This window comes from Chlorocebus sabaeus, chromosome 20 (assembly GCF_047675955.1).
Source record: "Chlorocebus sabaeus isolate Y175 chromosome 20, mChlSab1.0.hap1, whole genome shotgun sequence".
In the NCBI taxonomy this organism is placed as follows: Eukaryota; Metazoa; Chordata; class Mammalia; order Primates; family Cercopithecidae; genus Chlorocebus; species Chlorocebus sabaeus.
This window is the reverse complement of record NC_132923.1, coordinates 112,864,715-112,889,279: the sequence shown is the minus strand read 5'-3', so window position 1 is coordinate 112,889,279 and position 24,565 is coordinate 112,864,715. Positions and strand designations below refer to the sequence as shown.

The 24,565-nt window shown below is 45.6% G+C and overlaps 1 protein-coding gene across 3 annotated transcripts in view; it reads right to left on the bottom strand.

Moving 5' to 3' along the window:
• Positions 1-16,547, bottom strand: part of IFNLR1 (interferon lambda receptor 1) — a 33,231-nt gene extending 16,684 nt beyond the window's left edge. For 2 of the 3 annotated variants that reach the window (XM_007980031.3, XM_007980037.3), the window contains exons 1-2: positions 16,428-16,547; positions 10,099-10,222 (exon numbers count right to left, since the gene is read on the bottom strand). In XM_007980031.3, coding sequence (XP_007978222.2) covers positions 10,099-10,222; positions 16,428-16,485 — 182 coding nt within the window. In that variant the 5' untranslated portion in view covers positions 16,486-16,547. Of the gene's footprint in view, positions 1-10,098; positions 10,223-16,427 lie in introns of those variants that run through there. The other variant, XM_007980033.3, reaches the window with a different exon arrangement.
• Positions 16,548-24,565: the final 8,018 nt, after the last annotated feature.

The following is a 24,565-nucleotide window of genomic DNA, read 5'->3' as shown; positions in this document are numbered from 1 at the left end:
AGAAAGGGCTGGATTCAGGATCTATTTTGGAGGTGATAATAGAACTAATAGAACTTGCTAATGGATTGGATGTAGAATGTGAGGAAAAGGAGTATCAAGGACTGCTCCTGGGTTTGGAGAGTGACCGAGGGTGAATGGAGAAGGCTGAGATGGGGGCTGGCACGAAGAACAGATTTTGAGAAAGAACCAATTCCTCTGTTTTGTTTCTTCATGGAAAATGTTATACTATGCAAATATTCACACCAAAGGAACCAGTGTAGGTGTGTTAACAGCAGGCAAAATACAGACTTCAAAGTCCAAAGCAATGCTAAAGATGAAAAGAATCATTAGATAATGATAAACAATTCCATTCACCAGGAAGACAGAAAAATTCTAGCTTATGTGTGCCTACTAAACAGCTTCACCCTCTATAAAGCACACATAGACAAACGACAGGTAGAAAGTGAACAGCCACACTTACAACAAGAAATTTTAATACCTCTCACCCAGTAATTGATGAATAGACAAAGAAAAATAAATACATAAATAAATAAAGAACAACACAGTTATCCAGTTCATCTAATGAACATATACAGAACTAACAAACAAATTGGTTGAACCACATGTGAACTATTAACAAAATATTAACACAAAGCAATTCTTAAGAAATTTTAAAGAATAGGTGTCTCATAAAGTATTTCCTCTGACTGCAAAAAATCCAGTTAAAAGTTAATAACAAAAAGAGAACTAAGGGAAGTTTGGAAATTTAAAAAAATATATATATTTTGAGACAGGGTCTTGCTCTGTTGCACAGGCTGGAGTGCAGTGGCACAAACATAGCTCACTGCAGCCTCTACTCCTGGGCTCAGGTGATCCTCCAGCCTCAGCCTCTGAGTCAATGGGACCACAGGTACATGCCATTACACCCGGCTAATTTTCTTTTCTTTTCTTTTTTGAGACAGAGTCTCACTATGTCACCCAGGCTGGAGAGCAGTGGTGCAATCTCGGCTCACTGCAAACTCCTCCTCCTGGGTTCAAGGAATTCTCCTGCCTCAGTCTCCCAAGTAGCTGGGATTATAGGCAGCTATCACCACACCTGGCTAATTTTTGTGTTTTAGTAGAGATGGGGTTTTACCATGTTGCCTAGGCGTGTCTTGAACTCCTGACCTCAGGTGATCCATCTGCCTTGGCCTCCCAAAGTGCTGGTATTACCGGTGCTGGGATGAGCCACCACGCCTGGCCCAGCTAATATTTAAAAATGTTCTGTAGAGATGGGGTCTCACTTTGTTGCCTAGGCTGGTCTCAAACTTCTGACCTCAAGCAATCCTCCCACCTCACCCTCCCTAAGTGCTGGGATTACAGATGTGAGTCACCACACTTGGCCTTAAAAATGTTTTTTAAAACAACTCATAGAAGAAAGAAAGAATTATAATGGAAAGTAATAAATAGCTGAAAGTGAATGATCACCAAATAATATAAATAAAAACATATAATACAGCTAAGTAATACTTAGAGGAAAACCTATAGTTTTAAATACTTATAATAGAAAAATAAGAAAGAATTGAAATTAATAAGCTAAGCAATAAATGATAAGAAGCCAGAAGAAACATGTCACAAAAACATATCCATGAACAGATCAAAACTGGAACCCTGACACTTCAAAATGGGCTAAAAGACAGTAAAAAGTGATACAGGATATGAAAGAACAACGTAAAACCTAATTAGCAAAACTCAGACACAGAAAAGAATTATATATGTTTCACAAAAGCAACACTCATTTCAGAAGTGAAGAATAAATCAGAAAGAATACAATAACAAATTAACACAATAGATGATGCCTTAAAAGAAACAGAAGGCAAGAAGAAGGAAAGTTAAAAACATATATAAAAGCTAAAATTATAAAACTTCCAGAAGAAAGCATAGAAGAAAAATCTTCTTTACCCTGGGTCAGGTGAATATTCCTTAGGCCACCAAAAGCGTTAACTGTTGAAGGAAAAAAATCTAATATATTAGCCTGCAAGGGCTGCCATGGTAAAACACCAGAGGCAGGGTGGCTTCAGCAACAGAAATCTGGAGGCTGGAAGTCCAAGATCAAGGCATCAGCAGGTTTGGTTTCTACTGAGACCCCTCTCCTTGGCTTGCAGACGGCTGTCTTCTGGCTCTGTCCTTACATGGCCATCTCCTTGCTCTGTTCTCACATGGCCGTTCTTCTGTATGTGTACACTCCTGGTATCTTCCTCTTCTTATAAAGACACTAGTCCTATTAGATTAGGGCCCACCCTTATGATCTCATTTTACTTTAATTACTTCCTTAAAGACTCATCTCCAAATAGTCACTTAGAGGTTAGGGCTTTAACATATGAATTTGTGGGGTAGGGTATAATTCTGTCTACATCACCTGATAAACTGGATTTTTATCAAATTAAAATATTTCTCTTTTCAAAAAAAAAAAAAAAACCCACCAAAAAAGCCTAAAGAAAATGAAAAGTCCAGTCACTGGGGAAAAAAAAAAAAATCACAATACATACACCGATAAAGGATTTATATTCATAGATAATAATAAGAAAACAAGTGACCTAATAAAAAGTGGACAAAATGTTTGAATAGTCACTTCACAAAACATATATGAATGGCCAATAAGCACATGAAAAGATGTTCAACATCATTCATCATTAGGGAGTTGTAAATTAAAGCCATAATAAAATACTACTACATACTCACTAGAATGGTTAAAATGAAAAAGATTGATAATACTAAGTGTTAACAAGCACATGGAGTAACTAGAACTCTCGTGTATTGTTGGTGGCAATGAACGATGGTACAGTCACTTTGGAAACAGCTCAACAGGTCCCTGTAATAGTACACATTCATTACCTAATCTCCTAAATCCTACTCCTAGATCCATTTTCCTTCTCCCTCCCTCCCTCTCTTTCTTCTTTCCTCCTCTCTCTCTCTTTCTTTAGAGACAGAGTCTCACTCTGTCACCCAGGCTGGGGTGCAGTGGCACAGTCATAGCTCACTGCAGCCTAAAACTCCTGGGCTCAAAGGATCCACCCACCTCAGCCTCCTGAGATGCCAGGGCTACACGTGTACATCACCATGGCCTGGCTAATTTTGAAAATTTTTTGTAAAGATGAGGTCTCACTTTGTTGCCCAGGTTGATACTCCTAGATCTTTATCTAAGAGAAATGAAAACATATCCACACAAAGACTTGTACATGAATGTTCACAGCAGCTTAATTCATGATAGCCCTATTATGGACGAATTGAATTCCCCCAAAATTCATATGTTGAAGCCCTCATCTCCAATGGTACTGTATTTTGAGATAAGGTCTTTAGAGAGGTAATTATGGTTAAATGAAGTAGTAAGGCTGGGTCCCTAATCCAGTAGGACTGGTGTCCTTATAGGAAGAGGAAGAGACACCAGAGGGAACACACACAGAGAAAAAGCCATGTGAGGACACAGCAAGAAGGCGGCCATCTGCCAGCCAAGGAGAGAGGCTTCAGGAGAAACTAAACCTAGCAATGCCTTGACCTTGGACTTCCAAACTCCAGAATTTTGAGAATATAAAAATCTGTTGTTTACCCAGACCGCAGTACTTTGTTATGGCAACCCTAGCAAACCAATGCAGATTTGGGCACCAGAAATGAGGTGCTGATGTAACAAATACCTAAAAATGTGGAAGTGGCTTTGGAATTGCATAATGGGTAGAATCCAGAAGAAGTTTGAAGTGCATGTTAGAGAAAGCCTATATTGCCTTAAAAAGACTCTCGGTAGGAATACAGACATTAAAGGTGATTCTGGTGAGGTCTCAGGTGGAAAAGAGGAATGTGTTATTGGAAACTGGAGGAAAGGTGATCCTTGTTATAAAGTGGAAAAGAACTGCTTGAATTGTCTTCTAGTGTTTTGCAGAAATTAGAAGTTAAAAGATCATTGGCTAGCCATCTCAAAAATTATAATATAAAATAAACAGCAAAAAGAGAATTTAAAAGACATAAACTTGGATGCTTAGCTGAAGGGATTTCTAAACAAAATGCTGAAGGTACAACCTGGTTTATTCTTACTGTTTATAGTAAAATGTGAGAGAAGAGATATATGAAAGGAATTGGTAAGCAAAAAGGAACTAGAACTTGAAGCTTTGGAAAATTTTCAGCCTATCCACATTGCACAAAAAAAAAAAAAAAAAAAAAGAGAAAGCATATTCTGGGGAGGACACTAAGGTTGTGGCTAGAACAACCTTTTGACAGAGATCAGAGGTGCAACTCATAGACTTAATCAGCCATTTAAGCAGAAATTAGAAATCCTGATGGGATTATACCAGCAGAGGCACTGCCAGCTTTGACTAAAGGGGACGGAGATGGGACAGAATGAAGGAAGGCTGTCGGACTTCTAGGATTCTACAGGAAGGGACAAGAACTGGAGCTATTTGGCTGTGAACACACAATATCCTTCAAGAATAGGGAAAAGTTACCTGGAAGATGATTCAGAGATCAGCAGGGTTGTCACCACCACCAAAGACCTGGAGGCAACACTGTCCCCTCCGTAGTTTCAGCAGGCTAGGCTGCTGCTAACCAGTGACTCGAGGGTAGGGTTACCACTCAGGGCAAAGGTGATGGGGCTGCCACCCCAGTGGGCTCAGAGGGCAGAGCACTGAGCCAAAGAGGGCTGTTCTTGAAACTTAAAATCTAATGGAATTTGCCCTGCGCGGTTTTAGACTTGCTTGGGACCTGTCACTCTTTCCTTCTTTCCTATTTTTCTCTTTTGGAATGGGGAAGTCTACCCCATGCCTGTCCCATCACTTTACTTTCAAAGCACATAACTTGTCTGGTTTCACAGGTCCATAGGTGGAGAGGAATTTGGCCTCAGGATGAGTAACACCTCCAGTCACACCCATATCTGATTTAGATGAGACTTTGGACTTAGAGTAGATGCTGAAATGGGTCAAGAAACTTGGGGCTAGCCAGGTGCGGTGGCTCACGCCTGTAATACCAGCACTTTGGGAGGCCAAGGCGGGTAGATCACCTGAGGTCAGGAGTTCGAGACCAGCCTGGCTAACACGGTGAAACCTCATTTCTAGTAAAAATATAAAAAATTAGCCGGGTGTGGTGGTGCACGCCTGTAATCCCAGCTACTCAGGAAGCTAAGGCAGGAAAATCTCTTGAACCAGGGAGACGGAGGTTGCAGTGAGCCGAGATCACACCATTGCACTCCAGCTTGGGCAACAAGAGCAAAACTCTGTCTCAATAAATAAATAAATAAATAAATAAATAAATAAATAAAAATAAAAAACAATTTTGGGGCTGTTGGAATGGGGTGAATGTATTTTGCATATGAGAAGGACACATATTTTGGGATTCTAGAGGGCAAGCATATAGCAGCCCTAGCAAATGAATACCTGCCCAGAACTGGAAGCAATCCAAATATCCACTGACGGGAAAATGGATTAACAAATGTCGTACGTAGTCATACAATGGCATTACGACTCAGCAATAAAAAGGAATTAACTACGAATACATGTAGCAATATGGGTGAATTTCAGAAACATTATGCTAAGGGAAAGGAGCCAGGCACAAAAGGGTACATACTATACGCATCCATTTATATGAAATTCTGGAACATGCAAAGTTTAATCCACAGTGTCAGAAAGCAGAAAGCAGGCTGCCTAGCTCTAGAGGAGGTCTGAATGCAAAGTGGATAAGGGAACTTTCTGGGGTGACAGAGATGTCTTACATCTTGATTGTGGTGGTTGGGTATGTGGGTGCATACTTTTGTCAAAACTCATCCAATTGTATACTTACTTTAAAATGGGAACATTTTATTCTATATACATTTTAACTCAATAATGTTGGTTTTAAAAGAAAATTGGAATTAATTCAGCAAGGCAGGGTATAATAAGAAATGTGTATTCTTAGTTACAAACATGTCAGCTAAAGGCAGACTAGAGTTTCAGGAAAAAATAAACGTAACCAAGAGGAAGGTTACAAATGAGATGTTGAATAATCTCACACATGAAAGCACACACTTTTTTAAAAAATCAAGAGTGAAACCTATTTCATTTAGAGAGCAGAATAGTAGATAGATAGACAGATAAAAGGCATGTGAAAGAAAAAGACAAATATTCTCTCCTTTTTCTTTAATTTGAGACGTGGTCTCACCATGTTGCCCAGGCTGGTCTCCAGCTCCTGGGCTCAAGCGATCCTCCTACCTATGCCTCACGAAGTCTTGGAGTTATAGGAGTGAGTCACTGTTCCCAAAAGACAAATACTGAACACAGAAAAACAAGATTTAGCATACAAATGATATGAGTCCCTAAAGACAAAAATAAAAGAAGAGAATAGAACAAATGCTAAAACTATAATTTAAGAAAACTTTCCTAAAATCAAAATGACTTGGAACTATGTATTAAGCGAGAATATTGAGTACCTAAAAATATCAACTCGGAATGAATGAGCAATACCAACACACAGTCAAATAAAATTACTAGATTTTAAAGAAGAAGCAACAACCCTTTATTAGTCAGGGTTCTCCAGAGGAACAGAACTAATAGGTTATATGTGTATATGAAAGGGAGTTTATTAAGGAGAATTGGCTCACCCGATCACAAGGCGAAGTCCCACGATAGGCCATCAGCAAGGTGGGAAAGAAAGAAGCCATAGTGACTCAGTCCGAATCTGAAACCCTCAAAACCAGGAAAGCCGATAGTGCAGCCTTCAGTCTGTGACCAAACGCCCGAGAACCCCCAGCAAACCGCTCACTTAAGTCCAAGAGTCTAAAGGCCAAAGAACCCGGAGTGTGATGGTCAAGGGCAGGAGGAGCAGAAGGAAGCATCCCGCATGGGAGAAGGAAGGAAACTGAAAGACCCAGCAAGTGAAACTATCCCACCACCTTCCACCTGCTTTCCAGCCAGCCTGGCAGCCAGTTGGGTTGTGCCCACACTGAGCGAGGGTGGGTCTTCCATTCCCAGTCCACTGACTCAAATGTCAATCTCCTCCGGCAACACCCTCACAGACACACCCAGAAACAAAACTTTAACAGCCATCTAGGCATCCTTCAATCCAACTGAGTTGACACCTAATATTAACCATCACAAACCCTTTGGGCAAAAAGAGCAAGAAACTATTAAGAGGCAAGTATATATGTTTTGGGATAAAGAAAATGAGTAATTATAGGTCATTCTAGTCCTATCATCTCCCCTGTCCTTGAGAAACAGGATTCTCAATGTGAAAGAAAGAAAATACAGATGTAACATAGAAGTCAGGAAAAAATTCTAAGGAACTAAATTTAGATGGGAAGCACCATTATAAACTCACTGGGCATTTTATCTTAAAAATTATGTACATGTAGGCAGAGTGCGATGGCTCATGCCTGTAATCCCAGCATTTTGAGAGGCCGAGGAGGGCAGATCACTTGAGGTCAGGAGTTCGAGACGAGCCTGGCCAACATGGTTAAACCCCGTCTCTACTAAACATACAAAAATTAGCCGAGCATGGTGCTGGGCGCCTGTAATCCCAACTACTTAGTAGGCTGAGGCAGGATAATCTCTTAAACCCAGGAGGCGGAGGTTGCAGTGAGCCGAGATCATGCCACTGCATTCTAGCCTGGGCGACAGTGAAGCTCTATCTCAAAAAAAAAAAAAAAAAAAAGTATGTCTATGTGTGTGTCTGTGGTATGCACACATCACTCTGTTCGCTGAAAAGACCAATGGCAATAGCTAAGTGGTGATCAGCATAGCTAGCATGCAGATTACAGTCTTCATAACCATTTCTTACTAAATGGATAAATGGCCAACTGCAGGTTTTAGGTCAGGAGTTGTACCAGAGGGACCTGGAACATCTTGTCGTAACAGACACCTGGGAAGATATTTGTTAAATCTGGAAAGATTTAACTTGACCACTAGGGTCAAGTTAAAAGGACTCAGGAGCAAGCTTGATGAGATTCCCACTGGGCAAAGATGTGGCACTTCAAGCTTCAATGACCACAGCATGTCGCAATAGACTGAAACCACCAAATATACTTAAATGCTTGAGATCATAACGATAATAATAAACTAGCAATCACCTTTGGGAGATGATAAGGAACCAATTCATTATCTTAAAAATTAATAAAGGAAAAGAATCAAGCATTTATCTTCTCTTGCCTATTTGAATAGTATGACTGGATATCAAATACCAGATGAGAGGATACATCTCTTTATAAAATAATTCCAACTAACAAATGAAAAAATTGTATAATTAGAATATCACTATTTTACAACCCTCACAGTTGTTTAAAAAGTATGAAAGAGATGAAAAATATCATAGAAGTCCAGAGGATAGATTTTCTTTCTTTTTAGGATCGTGCTCTGTTGCCCAGGTTAGAGTGCAGTGGTGTGATCTCAGCTCACTGCAACCTCCGTCTCCTGGGCTCAAGTGATCCTTCCCACCTCAGCCTCCCAAGTAGCTGGGAACACAGGCACACACCACTACACCTCACTAATTTTTTATATTTTTTCTGTAGAGACAGGGTTTTGCCATGTTACCCAGGCTGGTCTTGAACTCCTGGACTCAAGCAATCTGCCCACCCACCTTGGCCTCCCAAAGTGCTGGGATTACAAGCGTAAGCCACCATGCTTGGTCCTAGAGGATAGACTTTCAACTCCTGAATAAATTTATTCCAGCCATACTACACCCAGCTGTGTGACTTTGAGCAAAATACACCCTTGGCGCTTTAGTCTCCTCCTCTGTAAAGCGACGTACTGAACTTGTCCTCACAGAGCTGTTGTGAGATTAAATTCATTACATGTGTGACACAGTGCCAGCCACACAGTAAATATCAGCTGTTTTCTGCCACCTGATAGTGCTTTAGCTTTTGAAAGCTCTCTTGCAGTCTGTCCCCGCCCAAGTCAGGCCCCCATCACTCACATGTGGATTCCGCACACAGAGGGACAATGTGATGGAACAGGAAGGGCACAAGTGTTGGAGTCAGACCTGAGTTCCCCTTCTGGCTCCATGACATCCTTCCTCAGACAAGACACAGCACCCTCTGAGCTCAATCCCCTCACCTCTAGAATGAGGAAAACACAGAGCCTGCCTGGTCACATTGGGAGAAGGAAGTGAAATATTCGCATAGGGCCCTTAGCCCTTGACCTGGCACAGGACACAGTGGTCTCCTCCCCTTCCTATTTTCCCTGAGGACACGGTGGTCTCCTCCCCTTCCTATTTTCCCCTCCTTACCAACTCCAGGAGGGTCCTCCCGAGCTTCTGCTTCTATCATCTCACTGTCCTGCTAAAGAACTTCCAATGATTCCATCTATGTTCGAAGATGGTGGATCTGCTTCCATTGTCAGATTTCTCTGGATTCACCGTGGCCGCCTGGGCTTCCAAATTGAGAATGATCCCATTGGGAAAAGTATGACCATTCGGCCAGGCGCGGTGGCTCACACCTGTAGTCCCAGCACTTCGTGCAGCTGAGGCAGGTGGATCGCCTGAGCTCAGGAGTTCGAGACGAGCCTGGCCAACATAGTGAAATCTTGTCTCTACCAAAATTACAAAAATTAGCCAGGTGTGGTGGCGCATGTCTGTAATCCCAGCTACTCTGGAGGGTGAGGCAGGAGAATCACTTGAACCCAGGAGGTGGAGGTTGCAGTGAGCCGAGATCAAGCCACTGCACTCCAGCCTGGGTGACAGAGCAAGACTCTGTCTCAAAAAAAAAAAAAAAAAGAGAGAAAAAAAGTGTGATCATTCAGGGATGCCTAATTGCCCAGGTAACAGCTCCTCTGCCGTGTATCTAGTTGCCTCACTGATCAGCTGGGACAGCTCCAAGCACCTCATCCAGCCACTTGAGAATTTCATCCTCTGGCCCCCACAGCTCCATCCATGCCCTACACCAACTTTCCTCCAAGACTTATCCCCGCCCCGGCGGACTGGTCACGTGTATGCTGCTCTTCATTCAACATCTTTCCCACTTTCAGACCTTTATCAAAAGCCCCTCTCCAAATGCCGGCCACATGCTATCTCCCGTGGGGCCCAGAGAGCTAGCCAATGCGGCCTACACTGGGTACAGCTGCCCCAGGGAGGCCCCTCCAGCCCCCACCCGCCCCCTCAGTCTTCCCATCCACCAGCCGAGAGAGTCCCCTCTACCTCTGATAGGCCACAAAATAGGTCACATCCTGCGGGTTGCCAAGCCCTGCGAGCCACGTCAGGTACACGCTGAAGTTTCGGGAGAGCAGTGTCACATTCTGAGGAGGGGCCAGATGGGGCCTCCCTGGGGAAAGAAAGGGGTCATGAAGCCTGTAGCTCCTGGCTGGTCTTGACTCAGGCCATCCCAAGCTGAGGGGCAGCACAAAGGGCAGGCAGACGCTCACTGAGTTTGAGGAACAAGGAGCCACCGACTGGCTGTACTGCAGCCCTTGGGCCATGGGAGAAGACCCTGCACCAGGAGGGGAGGCTCCTGTACACTCTGGGACCTGAGGGTTCCAGCAGAATACCACGGAACAGGAACCTAATGGCCTCCAGGAGGGAGCAGCCTTGAGGCTATCAGGGACCAGGGGCTCTGTCCTGTTCTCAGCCACAACTCCAGAGCCTGCCTGCCATGGCCCCAGCACATAGTAGGTGCACAATAAACATCCGCTGAGTAAATAACATGGGTTGCACCAAAGGCTTCCTGACCGGTCTCCCTGCTTCAACCTTGTGTAAGGCAGATGACACAGCAAAGGTTGCTGCCTAGGCATTAGAAATAGATGCCACGTTCAGATGGCCCAAGCCAGTGGCCAGAGATAAGAACTTAGAGGCATCTCTCCCTCCTGGCAAACTGGGCTCCCCATCTCCCACCCATTCCTTTAAAGGGACCATTCAAATATTTGCCCTCAAACTTAACCTGACCCACACTCCAGTCCCTTATATAATATACTTCCCATTGCCACAAGCTCTCACTTTCTTTTTGCCTGACTCTTCATTCCTGCTTCATGTGACCCAGGATGGAGGATGACCCTCCCTACTCATTGCGCCCTCCCTGCTCAGGATCTGTAAGTAATAAGCCTTTGAACTTGTTTCCCATTGAGGTAGTGTACTGAATTTGCACCTTCCATCTCAGGGACCCGGGCCCAGCCAAGGCCTGGTTTTCCCTGGGTTGCTGGGAACACAGGCTGGCTCCCAGTGCCAGAGCAATAGTCAGACAGGCATAAACTTGGACATGGATGAGACAAGAGTCACAGGGACGTCTGCCAGTATAAACAAGTGTGAAGGACCCTCAGCCATGGGTTAGACAGCTAGGCCATTAGGCTGTCCGCCAGGTAAGAACCATTTCATGGGCCTGGCGCAGCGGCTCACGCCTGTAATCCCAGCACTTTGGGAGGTCGAGGCAGGCAGAACACCTGAGGTCAGGAGTTCAAGACCAGTCTTGGCCAATGTGGTGAAACCTCATCTCTACTAAAAATGCAAAAATTAGCAGAATGTGATGGCACAGGGCTGTAATCTCAGCTGCTTGGGAGGCAGAGGCACGAGAATTGCTTGAACCCAGGAGGCCAAGGGTGCAGTGAGCTGAGATCATGCCACTGCACTCCAGCCTGGGCAACAGAGCGAGACTCCATCTCAAAAAAAAAAAAAAAGAAAGTATTCCATGAAGGGCACACGTGAGTACCCACGCCCAGCTCGCCAGCATTGTTCATTAGGGCAGGCTTGCCAGCCACTCTGCTACTGGAACCCTAATTTAGCTGGAGGCTCTCAAAAGCCCTTGTCCCAGGGTAGAAGATCACTAAATCCACATTTGCAGGCATGTTACTATGGAAGTTTAGGTGACACCTATATTATTTATTTCACAATTTCATTTTTGTACTCACATTTCAGATTTGTGAATACAGTTTTTTTTTCCTGAAAATTCATTTTAACTTAAAAGTATGTTTTTAATTCCCCTGATGTAATTAATGGACTATGTGCATATTCATACCTAGATGTGCTTACATGTTAACAATGTATTTGCCTAGTTATGAGAATTTCACATTGGACTCCATAGTAGTAAAAAAAATAAATACAGGCCGGGCGTGGTGGCTCACGCCTGTAATCCCAGCACTTTGGGAGGCTGAGGTGGGCAGACCCCGAGGTCAGGAGTTCGAGACCAGCCTGACCAACATGGTGAAACCCTGTCTTTACTAAAAATACAAAAATTAGCCAGGCGTGTTGGTGCATGCCTGTAATCCCAGCTACTCAGGAGGCTGAGGCAGGAGAATCGCTTGAACCTGGCAGGTGGAGGTTGCAGTGAGCAGGGATTGCACCACTGCACTCCAGCCTGATGACAGAGCGAGACTCTGTCTTAAATAAATAAATAAATACAACATCTGTCATATACATTTTTTTCTGTTGGTTTAAGAAAATATCTGACAGCTTTACCTACTTCTGCAGGTTCATCCAAGCCCAGATATTACTAGAAGAACGTATTGACGTAGGGTATGTGTTATTTTGTTTTCAGTTCTGCTCTAGATCATAACTGTGTAAGAAACACTGTCATAATCAGTTATACTAAAATTCACGAGCCCAAATGTAAGATGAAAAGTCTGCACCGTAGTCTAAGATCACTGCCCTATCTATAATTACGTTCTCATTTTGATTTACAAAAGAGCTTTATGGTAGAAACACCAGAAAACATCTCATACTATTAAAAGGCTTTTTCCCCTTTTTAAAAAAACAAACAGGTCGGGCATGGTGGCTGATACCTGTAATCTCAGCACTTTGGGAGACAGAGGCAGGAGAATCATTTGAGACCAGGAATTTAAGACTTGCCTGGCCAACATAGTGAGACCCCATCTCTACAAAATAAATTTTTTAAAAAAATTAGCAGGGTACAATGGTGAGAGTCAGGAGGCTGAGGTGGGAGTTTCGCCTGAGCCCAGGAGTTCAAGGCTGCCATGATTGCGCCACTGCACTTTAGTCTGGCCAACAGAGCAAAACTCTGCCTCTAAAAAACAGACAAATATATAAAACACCTTGCCTTCAGTCCATTCTCTACATAGCAGGAAGGATTAAAAATGAACATTAGATCATGTTCCTCTTCTGCTTCAGCCCTCTAAAGGCTTCCATCTCACTCCAGGTAAACTCCAAAGTCTTTATTATTTTTATTTTATTTCAAGACAGAGTCTCACTCTGCCACCCAGGCTGGAGTGCAGTGGCACAATCTCAGCTCACTGCAACCTCCACCTCCCAGGTTCAAGTGATTCTCCTGCCTCAGCCTCCAGAGTAGCTGGGATTACAGGTGTGTGCCACCACACCTGGCTAATTTTTGTATTTTTAGTAGAGACTGGATTTCACCATGTTGGCCAGGCTGGTCTCGAACTCTTGACCTCAGGTGATCCACCCACCTTGGCCTCCCAAAGTGCTAGGATTACAGACCTGAGCCACTGCGCCTGGTCTAAACTCCAAAGTCTTTACAATCACCACCAAAGCCCTACCCAATCTGACCCACCACCCCTCCCTTGCTCCCATATCTCCATCCACACAGGACTTTTTGCCTTTCCTGGAGCACCCCAGCCACACTCCCAACTCCAGGCCTTTGCACACGCTGTTCCCTCATGCTGTTCTCTCTGCCTTAACAGTTCTACCCCTGGATATCCACCTGGCTCACTCCTTTGCTGTTTTCACACTCCTTTGATGTCACTGTCTCGAGGACACTTTCCCTGACCACCTTTAACTGACTTCTATTCCCCTCCATGGCACGTTTTCCTTCTCTGTTAATCCTCATCTTCTGAAATATGCATCTGATTACACCACTCCCCAGTTTCATGCCCTTTCCTTGGCCTCAGAATAAAGTCCACACTCCTTATTGAGGTGTGTGAGGCCCTGCCTGACGTGGCTTGGCCTGGCCAGGCCATCTGGCTGCTCTCTCCCCAACAGCTACCCTACAGGCTCACCAGGTAATCTTCCTTCTCTATGTTGCCAAACCACTGCATTCTTCTGGATGTTTTTAAACCCAGTTGTCTTTGCCTGGTATTCACCACCTAGTCTTTGAAATATTTGATTCAAATGTCCCTTCCTCCAGGGAATCTTCCTTGACATATCTATAAGGAGATGATGATGATGATGATAATGATGATGATGATAATAGCAGCTAAGGCTGGGCATGGTGACTCACGCCTGTAATCCCAGCACTTTGGGAGGCAGAAGTAGGCAGATCACCTGAGGTCAGGAGTTTGAGACCAGCCCGGCCAACATGGTGAAATCACGTCTCTTCTAAAAATACAAAAATTAGTTGAGCATGGTGGTGCATGCCTGTCATCTCAGCTACTTGGGAGGCTGAGACATGAGAACTGCTTGAACCCGAGAGGTAGAGGTTGCAGGGAGCCGAGATTGCGCCACTGCACTCCAGCCTGGGTGACAAAGTGAGACTCTATCTCAAAATAAATAAATAAATAAAAGAATAATAATAATAGAAGCTAATGTGTACGGTGTTCTATGAGCCAGGTTCTGTGCTAAACAGTTTCCCTGCACTTTCTCTTTTAATCCTCACCACATCCCCAGGAGGCAGGTATTCATTATAATAATTATAATCATTACAGGTGGGAAAACCAAGGCCCTCTCAGCTATTAAGTTGTAGAATCAGATTCAGGCCTAGTCAACTCCAAAGTCCGAGCTCTTGACCGTACTTTGTCCTCCAGGTTCTCATGGGGTCTATTCAGCTTTATGATTCCAACTATTCCATCTGTTGACTACTAGTCAAACAAGATCTGTTGACCATGGTATGCCAGGGATTTCAAAGAACACAGCTTCATTCCTGCCCTATAGGAGCTCATGGTCCCATGGAGAATTCAGGGCCCTGAAATGTCCCATGGGCCATGATGGAAATCCATACAGGTTGTAGAATGGCATCAGGGAGGGAGGACCCAGTTCTACGGATGGCTCTCCCCAGCCTGGGATGCCTATCCATAACCTTTTAGACCCAAAAGTGGGTGCCTGCTTCTACCTTATCCTGTGTCCTCTAGCTGGGACTGTATCACTACGAGGCTAGTGCTATTACTACTCCCAGCTTCTGGACTTCCTAACAGGTGACCAACAGGAGACCAGGCTGTTTGCAAGGTATCCTATCGGCAGGACAGTCCCCAAATTCGAGCTAGGTCACAGGAGAAAAACAGCAGCTAGAGCAACGTTCCTCTGTGAAGCCTTCAAAGGATGCCAGGCACTAGTTTGGCTCTTTACATGCAAAACCTCAGTGATCCTTGGGACAGACCACCCTATGGGGTGGTGTCATTCATTCTGCTTCCATGGAAAGGGCACTAGACTTAGAGACAGATGCTAACTAACTTGCCTGAGGCTACACAGGAGCCAGTATTTGAACATAGATCTGGCTGTACTTAGTCCTAAATCATCGCACCACAGTCAGTGTTGTGTATATTAAATATTTATCAGATGAAAGTACAAGAAGGTCTGGGCTTGACAGTGAAAGGGGAACAGAAGACCCCACCCTCCCTCCACACACAGGTACACTGTTCCTCATCAGCCACAGAGAACGCTGCTATGGGCACTGTGGGCTGGGGCATGCATCCCTGGCTGGCCTGGTGACCAAGTGGATGGACAGCCTATCCCAGGTGCCTACCCCAGAGGCCAGACCTAGCCAGGCTTGCTTCAGCCCATCTTCTCTCTTCTGTGTACCTCACCTCTGCCGTCCTTCTTAAGCAATTCCCTGAATTGCTCAAAGCCTCAGTTTCCCCATTGGAAAAGTGAGAATAATATCTACCTCCTAGGATGGCTGGACTGTGAGGCTTCTAGAATAATGTGGTGCCTGGCACAAAGAAGTTGCTCAATAAATATTGACTTTTATGATGACTGGATTACGCCCAGGGACCTTACCAGCTCTTCAAACTGTGAGTCCAAGACCAGGAAAATATCCTGGGGGCAATTTCTGGACCTTCTCCTCCCTGCTTTGGTTGGAGTGGTGGGCGGTGAGGTTTGGTGGTTGGGTCCTACAGCAAGGAATTTTGTACCAACACCTTACTTAACAGTAGAGGTGGGGGAAAAAAAGTGTCTTGTTAGGAAGCAGGGCACAGGCGAAACCAGAGCTCTGTCCCACCGGAGGCCTGGCAGGAATGGGAAGGGACATCAATCGGTCCCACCTTCCCTACTGCCTACACTTTAGGGTCAAGGGTGGTTTTCACACAGGGATCAGTGCTTTCTTTAGGAAACATTAAAAAGCACTTTATTAAAAAAGAAGATGCAGTATAAAACTGCCGCTGTCTTTTTTCCTGTTCTCCTGAAGCTGGAAGCATTAGGAAACTGGATTAGTTTCCTGCGGGAGAGGAATTTCAAAGACCCGGTTCTGTTCCGTCCTGGGAAGAAGCTAACTGGGGGCGCGTAAGCAGGGCCAATTCTCACCTGGCTCGGGTGGCTGCGGACCCCTTGCCTGTCCCAGGAGCTCCGGGTCCGAGGGTGGACGCGGCCTGTCCCCGGGAGCCCTCTTCCCCTGCCCTCCCGCGGCCCCGCGCCCTTACCTGGAGCGGCCTGCAGTAGGCACAGGAGCAGGGGGCCCCAGCGCTCGGGCCCCGCCATGGCCTCCCCGCCGCGGCGTCCCCGCCCGGGCCCAGCTCCTCGCCTCCCGCCTCCCTCCTTCTACCCCACCGCGGGCAGGTGACGCAGTCGGCAGCCAATGGCCCGCAGAGCCGCGGGCCCGTCCCTGCCGCCCGGGATTCACTGGGCGGGTCCCCCGGGACAGCCCCGCCGTGGGGAGGGAGCGCGCCGGCCCCCGCGCTCGAAACCCGCCCGTACCTCCGCTTCATCTGCGCTTAGTTTTGTTTTACTCAATTTCCGGGAAAAAAATATCAGTAAATCCGTGCACGTGGGAAGGGCAGGGGAGGGGAGGAAACCGGCTGATGATCAATAACCCACGGTCAATCCAGTGCTCCAGGATGTGCCATTTGGGCAGGACTAAGGAGAGTTCAAGGCCAGTTTGGCTACGCGGCCTCAGATGCCATTGGTGGGATCCGAGCACGTTTCCGAGCGCGTTTAGCGTTACACACGCGATTACCTTGAATGCCCCTGGGGATCCCGGCGGGTGCGTGCTGCCGTCCTCCACGTACTTCTCTCCCGGAGAGCGGCAGGCCCCAGAGCTTCAGGTGCTTGTTCTGGGGAAAGCTGTCTTCTGACCCCGAAGCCTGTGGTGTTCAACTGGACAGTAGCTAGTAGCTTCCCCGTAAGGCACACGCCACGACACGCAGTATTCTGCGGCCCTTTAGGAGGACGTTGCCGAATGGTGTGTATCGACACCGAGGTGTTTGCAACACACTGAGAAAAAGAAAAGCGAGTGCTAAAATATATGCCCATTAAAAAAGTGTGTGTGTAGCCGGGCGCGGTGACTCACGCCTGTAATCCCAGCATTTTGGGAGGTTGAAGCGGGTGGATCGCCTGAGATCAGGAGTTTGAGACCAGCCTGGCCAACATGGTGAAACCCCATCTCTACTAAAAATACAAAAAATCAGCCGGGCGTGGTGGCGCATGCCTGTAATCCCAGCTATCAGGGAGGCTGAGGCAGGAGAATCGCTTGAACCCAGGAGGCTGAGGTTGCAGTGAGCCTAGGTCGCCCCACTGCACTCCAGCCTGGGCCACAGAGTGAAACTCAGTCTCAAAAAAACAAAACAAAACAAAACAACTATGTGTGTGCGTGTGTCTGTCTATCTGTATGTGTAGAAACGGATTTGGAATAGTAACCACCAAAATATTAATGGTTGTTGTCTTTGGGTGATGAGGATTTTTTCAACTTTCTTCTTTTCTGATCATATTTCATTTCCAATTTTTTGATAATTATTTGAAACTGGGATCAGCTTTGATCCTATCATTTTTGGAAGAGAAAATGATTTTCACAGAGCTTGGTGGATCCAAAAGTTTCTCTGAGTTTTACCACGGGGAAAATTTCTTTTGGAAATTTCAGGATGCTTCTGGGACTAGCATCTAAGGCTTCTGCTTAATCAGGACCCCGGTTTTTTTTTTTTTTTTTTTTTTTTTTTTGAGATGGAAGCTCTGTCACCCAGGCTGGAATGCAATGGTGCAATCTCCGCTCACTGCAACCCCGCCTCCCAGATTCAAGCTATTTTCCCACTTCAGCCTCCCAAGTAGCTGGGATTACAGGCACCTGCCATCATGCCCAACTAATTTTTGTATTTTTGTAGAGACGGGGCTTAACCATGTTGGGCAGGCTGGTTTTGAACTCCTGACTTCAGGTGATTCGCCGGCTTCGGCCTACCAAACTGCTGGGATTACAGGCATGAGCCACTGGGCCTGGCCTTAATTAGGACCTCTTAACAAAGCCCTGCTTACAGAAGACGCGATCCCACCTCAAAGGTGCAGGGTGGAGGAGGATGGAAGAGCAGCAGGCACGGTCATTGTCGGTATCTTGGGGTCTCTGAAATGTTGACTGTTGACTTTCTTTTCTCCTTCATTCTTCCGTCCCTCCCTCGCTCCCTCCCTTCCTTCCTTCCTTCCTTCCTTCCTTCCTTCCTTCCTTCCTTCCTTCCTTCCTTCCTTTCCTTCTTTCTTCTTTCTCTCTCTCTCCTGCTTTTTTTTTTTTTTTACTTTCTTACTTTCTTGCTTTTTTTTTTTTTTCTTTTTGACAGAGACTCTGTCACCCAGGCTGGAGCGCAGTAGCGCGATCATGGCTCACTGCAACCTCTACCTGTTGGTTCAAGTGATTCTCATGCCTCAGCCTCCCAAATAGCTGGAATTACAGGTGTGAGCCACCACGCCCAGCCAATTTTTGTATTTTTAGTAGAGACGGGATTTCGCCATGTTGGCCAGGCTAATCTCGAACTCCTGGCCTCAAGTGATCTCCCCACCTCGGCCTTCCAAAGTGCTGGGATTATAGGCATGAACCACCGCACCCGGCCCTGAAATGTTGACTTTCATCTCCACCCAGCAACTGCAACTCTTTCAGACCCAGAATCCCACTGCACTTGGAGCGGTTCAGCAGTGGGGGCAGAAATATCTTCATTTGCCAGCTGCTCCACCCATGGGCTCCTGTGCTATGCGTCTGAAACTGGCACCTGCTCTTTTTTGACAATTTGTTTGTCACATGTTTGTTCTCTCGTTCCTCTTCCCCCACCTCCCCCACCGCCCATAGTTTCGAGTTAGGAAATTGTGTGTTCAGATGCCTTGATCCTTCAAGAGGCATTTTGTGACTACACGCTTGGCCAAGTTGGATCTTTCAAAACCTTAAAAAAAATATGTCATCTATAGATGCTGGTCAGAAAATCTCAGCCAGTTACCATGACCTTGCCTCTACTTAGGTCCTCAATATATTGCTTCAATTTCTTTCAGGTATCTCAAATACTGACAATTCATCCATTCTGGAATAAAATGAATATATCTCTATTGATATCTCTTTATCCCAAACATCCGGTTGCATGAATCTTTATTGAGTCTTTGTTATATAGTGGCACTGCAGTTTACATATAGTATTTAATCTTCACAACAACCCTATGTGGATATTATTATTAATATCCCCTTTTAACAGATGAAACTGGGAGAGGTTATATTCCTTGCTTAGGTCACACAGCTAATTATAGTGACGGGGCTGTGATCTGGAACTCAATCTGTCTGTCCTCAAAGCTTGTGGTTTTAAAACTTCTGCTACCCAGGCTCTTGCTTTCTTAAGGGCAAACAAGAACAAACCTCCCCGGTCTTAATCACTTCCTGATTTGCAAAGGTCATGGCGCTAACCTCTCAACGCTCCTGAGCGAAACGGTGGGCGTGCTGGAGAACCAGCTTCCTCTTTGAGTTGGAATATTAGGTATGAAGCAGTGGTGCTGATAAATGTTTCACAACTGGTTGGGGGTTTAGGGGATGGGGTAAAAGTCCTGCTTTCTTGTGTTTGCCAACCTTCGTGGTGTGAATATCCCCACTGTGGCTGACTTGCAGCTAGCAAATGTGAGGTCACTGAACACAGAGATAAGAAGAAATATGGCCGGGCGCGGTGGCTCACGCCTGTAATCCCAGCACTTTAGGAGGCTGAGGCGGGCAGATCACGAGGTCGGGAGATCGAGACCAACCTAGCTAACATGGTGAAACCCCGTTTCTACTAAAAATACAAAAAAATTAGCTGGGCGTGGTGGCGGGCGCCTGTAGTCCCAGCTACTTGGGAGCCTGAGGCAGGAGGATGGCGTGAGCCCAGGAGGTGGAGCGTGTAGTGAACCGAGATTGTGCCACTGCACTCCAGTCTGGGCGACAGAGAGAGACTCTATCTCAAAACAAACACAAACACAAAAACAAAAACAAAAAACAAAAAGGAAAAAATGTGCACAACTGGCTCCTGAGCCTGTATGAGCCAACTCCAGCTCACCACTGGGTGGAAGAAGCCAATTTCCTTCACTGTTAGAGGACCCAACATCTGTCGCACCACAACTGAGCTTTTCTATGTTTAGAACAAACCATATCACAACCCCTAAGGGCCTGTGGAGCTCATGTTAAAAGTCTCTGGTCCTCGGCTTGAAAATCTCTTACGCAGCTGTTAAATGTTTTCACAATGCAGCCTCCATCCACGTTTTGAAGTTCCCCACCAGTTCTCTGTGTTCCGGCCACAGAGGCTTCCAGTTCCCTTCTTTCTCTTGCCCCCTGGCCTTTTCAAACACTGGTCCCTGTGGCAGGAATTTCCTTCCCAGGCTTATCTGCTGCTAGTCTTCCAGCAGGCCCCTATTCTCGCTTCCAGTCTCAGCTCACGTGCCACTTCCTCAGGGAGCCTTTCTTAACCACTGTCTTTGATTTGTACCCAATCTCCATGTATGTCTCTGACTTATTCCATTTTGTGCTGCTGTAATAAAATACCGCAGAGTGAGTTATTTACAAAGAACAGAAATTTATTTCTCACAGCTCTGGAGGCTGGGAAGTTCAAGCTCAGGATGCCTTCAGGTTACAACCCAGTCTCTCTGCTTCCATGACAGCACCCTGAATGTTTCATCGTCTGAAGGGGAGGAACACCATGTCCTCACATGGCAGAAGAGGAGAAAGAGAGAGAGAGAGAACCCATGCTCACAAGCCCTTTTTGTGGACGCATTAATCCATTCACGATGGCAGAGCCCTCATGACCTAAACACTTCCCACCAGGCCCTACTTCCCAACACTGTTGCACTGGGGATTGAGTTTCCAGCACATGAATTTTGAAGGCCACATTCAAACCATAGCAGTCTCTTTGATACAAATTAATCACAATATCATCATTTTTGTGCTCTGAATATCTTACTTCTTGGATACATCTCTAATGACTCGCTCAGGGCCTGGCACATAGTAGATGCTCAATGAACTGTGAGTAAGCAAACCTTTGCTGAACGGGGCTCAGTCAAACACAATTTCATATGCCCTACACAACTCAGCCCCACTCCTGGTTCTTATCTGCCACACCTTAACCACTCACTAAGTGTTTACTGACTTGAACTTGGCATATGACTCATAGTTAGAAGACCTCAGTGTCTCTTTTGAAAGTATGACTCTGCTGTCATACTCCCCTCCATAGCTGGGATTTTACAGTCTTCTGTTGTCTCCAAGAACAATGTTTAAAAAATAATGTGGCTGGGCGCAGTGGCTCACGCCTGTCATCCCAACACTTTGGGAGGCTGAGGTGGGTGGATCTCCTAAGGTCAAAAGTTTGAGACCAGACTGGCCAATGTGGTGAAACTCCATCTTTACTAAAAACACAAAATTAGCCGGGCGTGGTGGCACGTGCCTGTAATCCCAGCTACTTGGGAGGCTGAGGCAGGAGAATCGCTTGAACCTGGGAAGTGGAGGTTGCAGTGAGCCGAGATCGTGCCACTGGCCTCCAGCCTGGGCAATGACAGCAAAACTCTGTCTCAAAATAATAAAATAAAATAAAATAATAATAATAATGTGCAACAGGGTAAACAAAACCACATTACCGTGTGTGTGCGTGTGTGTGTGTGTGTGTGTGAGAGAGAGAGAGAGAGAGAGAGAGTTCACAGCCTCTCCCTCTCCTGCCTACTAAGATAATTATGCACAGGCTGGCAAAGTGTCCCATAGGATTGGGTTAATGGACATGGGAAAAGGCAGGAGAGGAGGCAAAACGTAAGAGTCAACTGGGGCTGGGTTTTAACAGACAGTTTTGGGGGACACGTGGAGAGAAAAGGAGCAAGTGCAGGGACAAGCTGCTCTAAGAGCTGAATGTGAGCATGAATATGAGATGTATAAAAAGAAAGGTGGAGAAAATGGATTTCCAAATTTTTGACCGTCAGGACTGAAATCTCTTTTGGCATTTTCCCCAATATTTTAATCCAAAGATTTTGAAGAAATCTTTGCTTTCTAAAGATTTTAAACCATTGTTGTTTTGACTATTATTCTTCTTGCTGTTGTTTTAATGTAATGCTGGAAGGAGGCAGAGTCCAGTATAAGAACAAGGAGACCCATTTGTATGTGGGAGTGGAATTTAAGACTTTACCAACTGCAAGAACACAAACTCCAAACTGACATAAGTGCAAAAGGAATTCTGCAAGGTCCCCAGATTGAGAAGTTCAAGGACGGACGTGGCTCTGGGATGGCGCTAGTGGAAACAGATTCCGATTGGCCTGGCTTGGTCACATGACCTTCCCTGAGCCAACCAGTGTGGTAAGAAGAATGGGCTACTGTCATTGGCCTCTCTGGGTAGAATGCCCACCCTGGGGGAGAGGGGAAAGGGAGTACTCTGATTGACAGCTCCTCCAACTACAGGGAATGGAGGAAGATGGGTTCTCCAAAGGAATGTATGCTGCAGAGACAAAGAGCGTACACCCACTGCCGGGTTGCAGAGGAGGAGTCCTTAGAGATCATCCACATCAACTTCCTACCCTGAGAGTCTACACTCTTCAGCATCCTGGAGAGACCAGCTGGATGCTGCTGCTTGGACTCATGGAGTGGGGGACGAGATTCCCCTATCTTTTGGGGCTGACAGTTCTGTTTTTGAACAGTTCTAGTTAGGAACATCGCCCTTACTTTGACCTGCCTCCTTGTAATTTACCCCAGTCATCTAATTCTTCCTTTTGGGGCCTCACAGAAGAAAACAAAGCCCTTCTCCCCATGGCAGAGATGTTAAGTCTCAAGATCCTTCTTGTAGATGGTGCACAGAGGACAGCCAGTTTCCTGGTGTCAGAGCGCCAGCCTGGGAACCAGGAGACCTCAGTTCCAGCCCTCAGGCCGGCGTTAATGCAGCGAAGTGGCCTTGCTTGGAGGGAGGTATACACTGTTCCCATTTCACAGGTAAGGATACTAAAGGAAAGTTAAGGGACATGCCCGAGGTCACACAGGTGGAAATGGGGAAGCTGGAACTCACATCCAGGACCACGCAATTCCAAAGCTTCCTTTCTTTATCACTTTGTGGTCTTGAGAAAGTTACATCCTTTCTCTGGGCCTCAGTTTTCTCATTTGTAATTTGGGAACTTTTATGTGCATTAGAGTTCCCTGGCTGGAGTGCAGTGGCGTGATCATGGCTCATGGCAGCCTCAATCTCCGGGGCTCAAACGATCCTCCTGCCTCAGCCTCCTGAAGAGCTGGGACTACAGGCACATACAACCACACCCAGCTAATTTTGTTTATTTTTTGTAGAGACTCGGTTTTGCTGTGTTGCCCAGGCTGGTCTTGAACTCCTGGGTTCAAGTGATCCACATGTTTGGGCCTCCCAAAGTGGTGGGATTACAGGCGTGAGCCACAGCTGGAGGGCTTGTTAAGACACAGGTTGCTGGGGTTCATCTCCAGAGTCCCTGGTTCCATTTTTTTTCTGAGGTACGGCTTAAGGATTTGCATTTTAACCGGTTTCCAGGTGATGCCGGTGATGATGGTGCAGCCAGTCAGAAACACTGTAGTATTTGATTCTAGCTCTAACATACCGTGATGTGGGGTGGTTGATATATTTTACCTTTCTATTTAGTTTGGGCTTAGACCCCTATTTTTATTATTTATTTATTTATTTATTTATTTATTTATTTATTGAGACAGAGTCTTGCTCTTTGCCCAGCCTGGAGTGCAGTGGTGCAATCTCAGCTGATTGCAACATCCACCTCCTGGGTTCAAGCAATTCTCATGCCTCAGCCTCCCAAGTAGCTGGGATTATAGCTGTGCGCCACCATGCCTGGCTAATTTTTTTGTATTTTTAGTAGAGACAGGGTTTCACCCTTTTGGCCAGGCTGGTCTTGAACTCCTGACCTCAGGTGATCCACCCACCTCAGCCTCCCTAAGTGCTGAGATTACAGGTGTGAGCCACTGCGCCTGGTCAATTTGGGCTTAGACCCATTTTAAATGGTGTGTGTGTGTGTGTGTGTGTGTGTGTGAGAGAGAGAGAGAGAGATACAGAGAGAGAACAGACAGAGAGAGAGAGAGAGAGAGAGAGAGAGAGAGAGAGCAGGCAGCCAACATTTTGCTCTGCAGTAAACTTAATTCCAACAATTGTCGAAGGAAATTCAAATAGGTAAAGAAGTGAAGAGAACAGTTTGAAAATTTGAGTGTAAGCTTTGACTCCATCAAAACTTAACTACTAATAGCCTACTGTTGATCGGAAGCCTTATTGATTACATAAACAACATATTTTGTATGTCATATATATATACTGTACTACTACATATATTATATACTGTACTCTAGTAAACTAGAGAAATGAAAATGTTAGTAA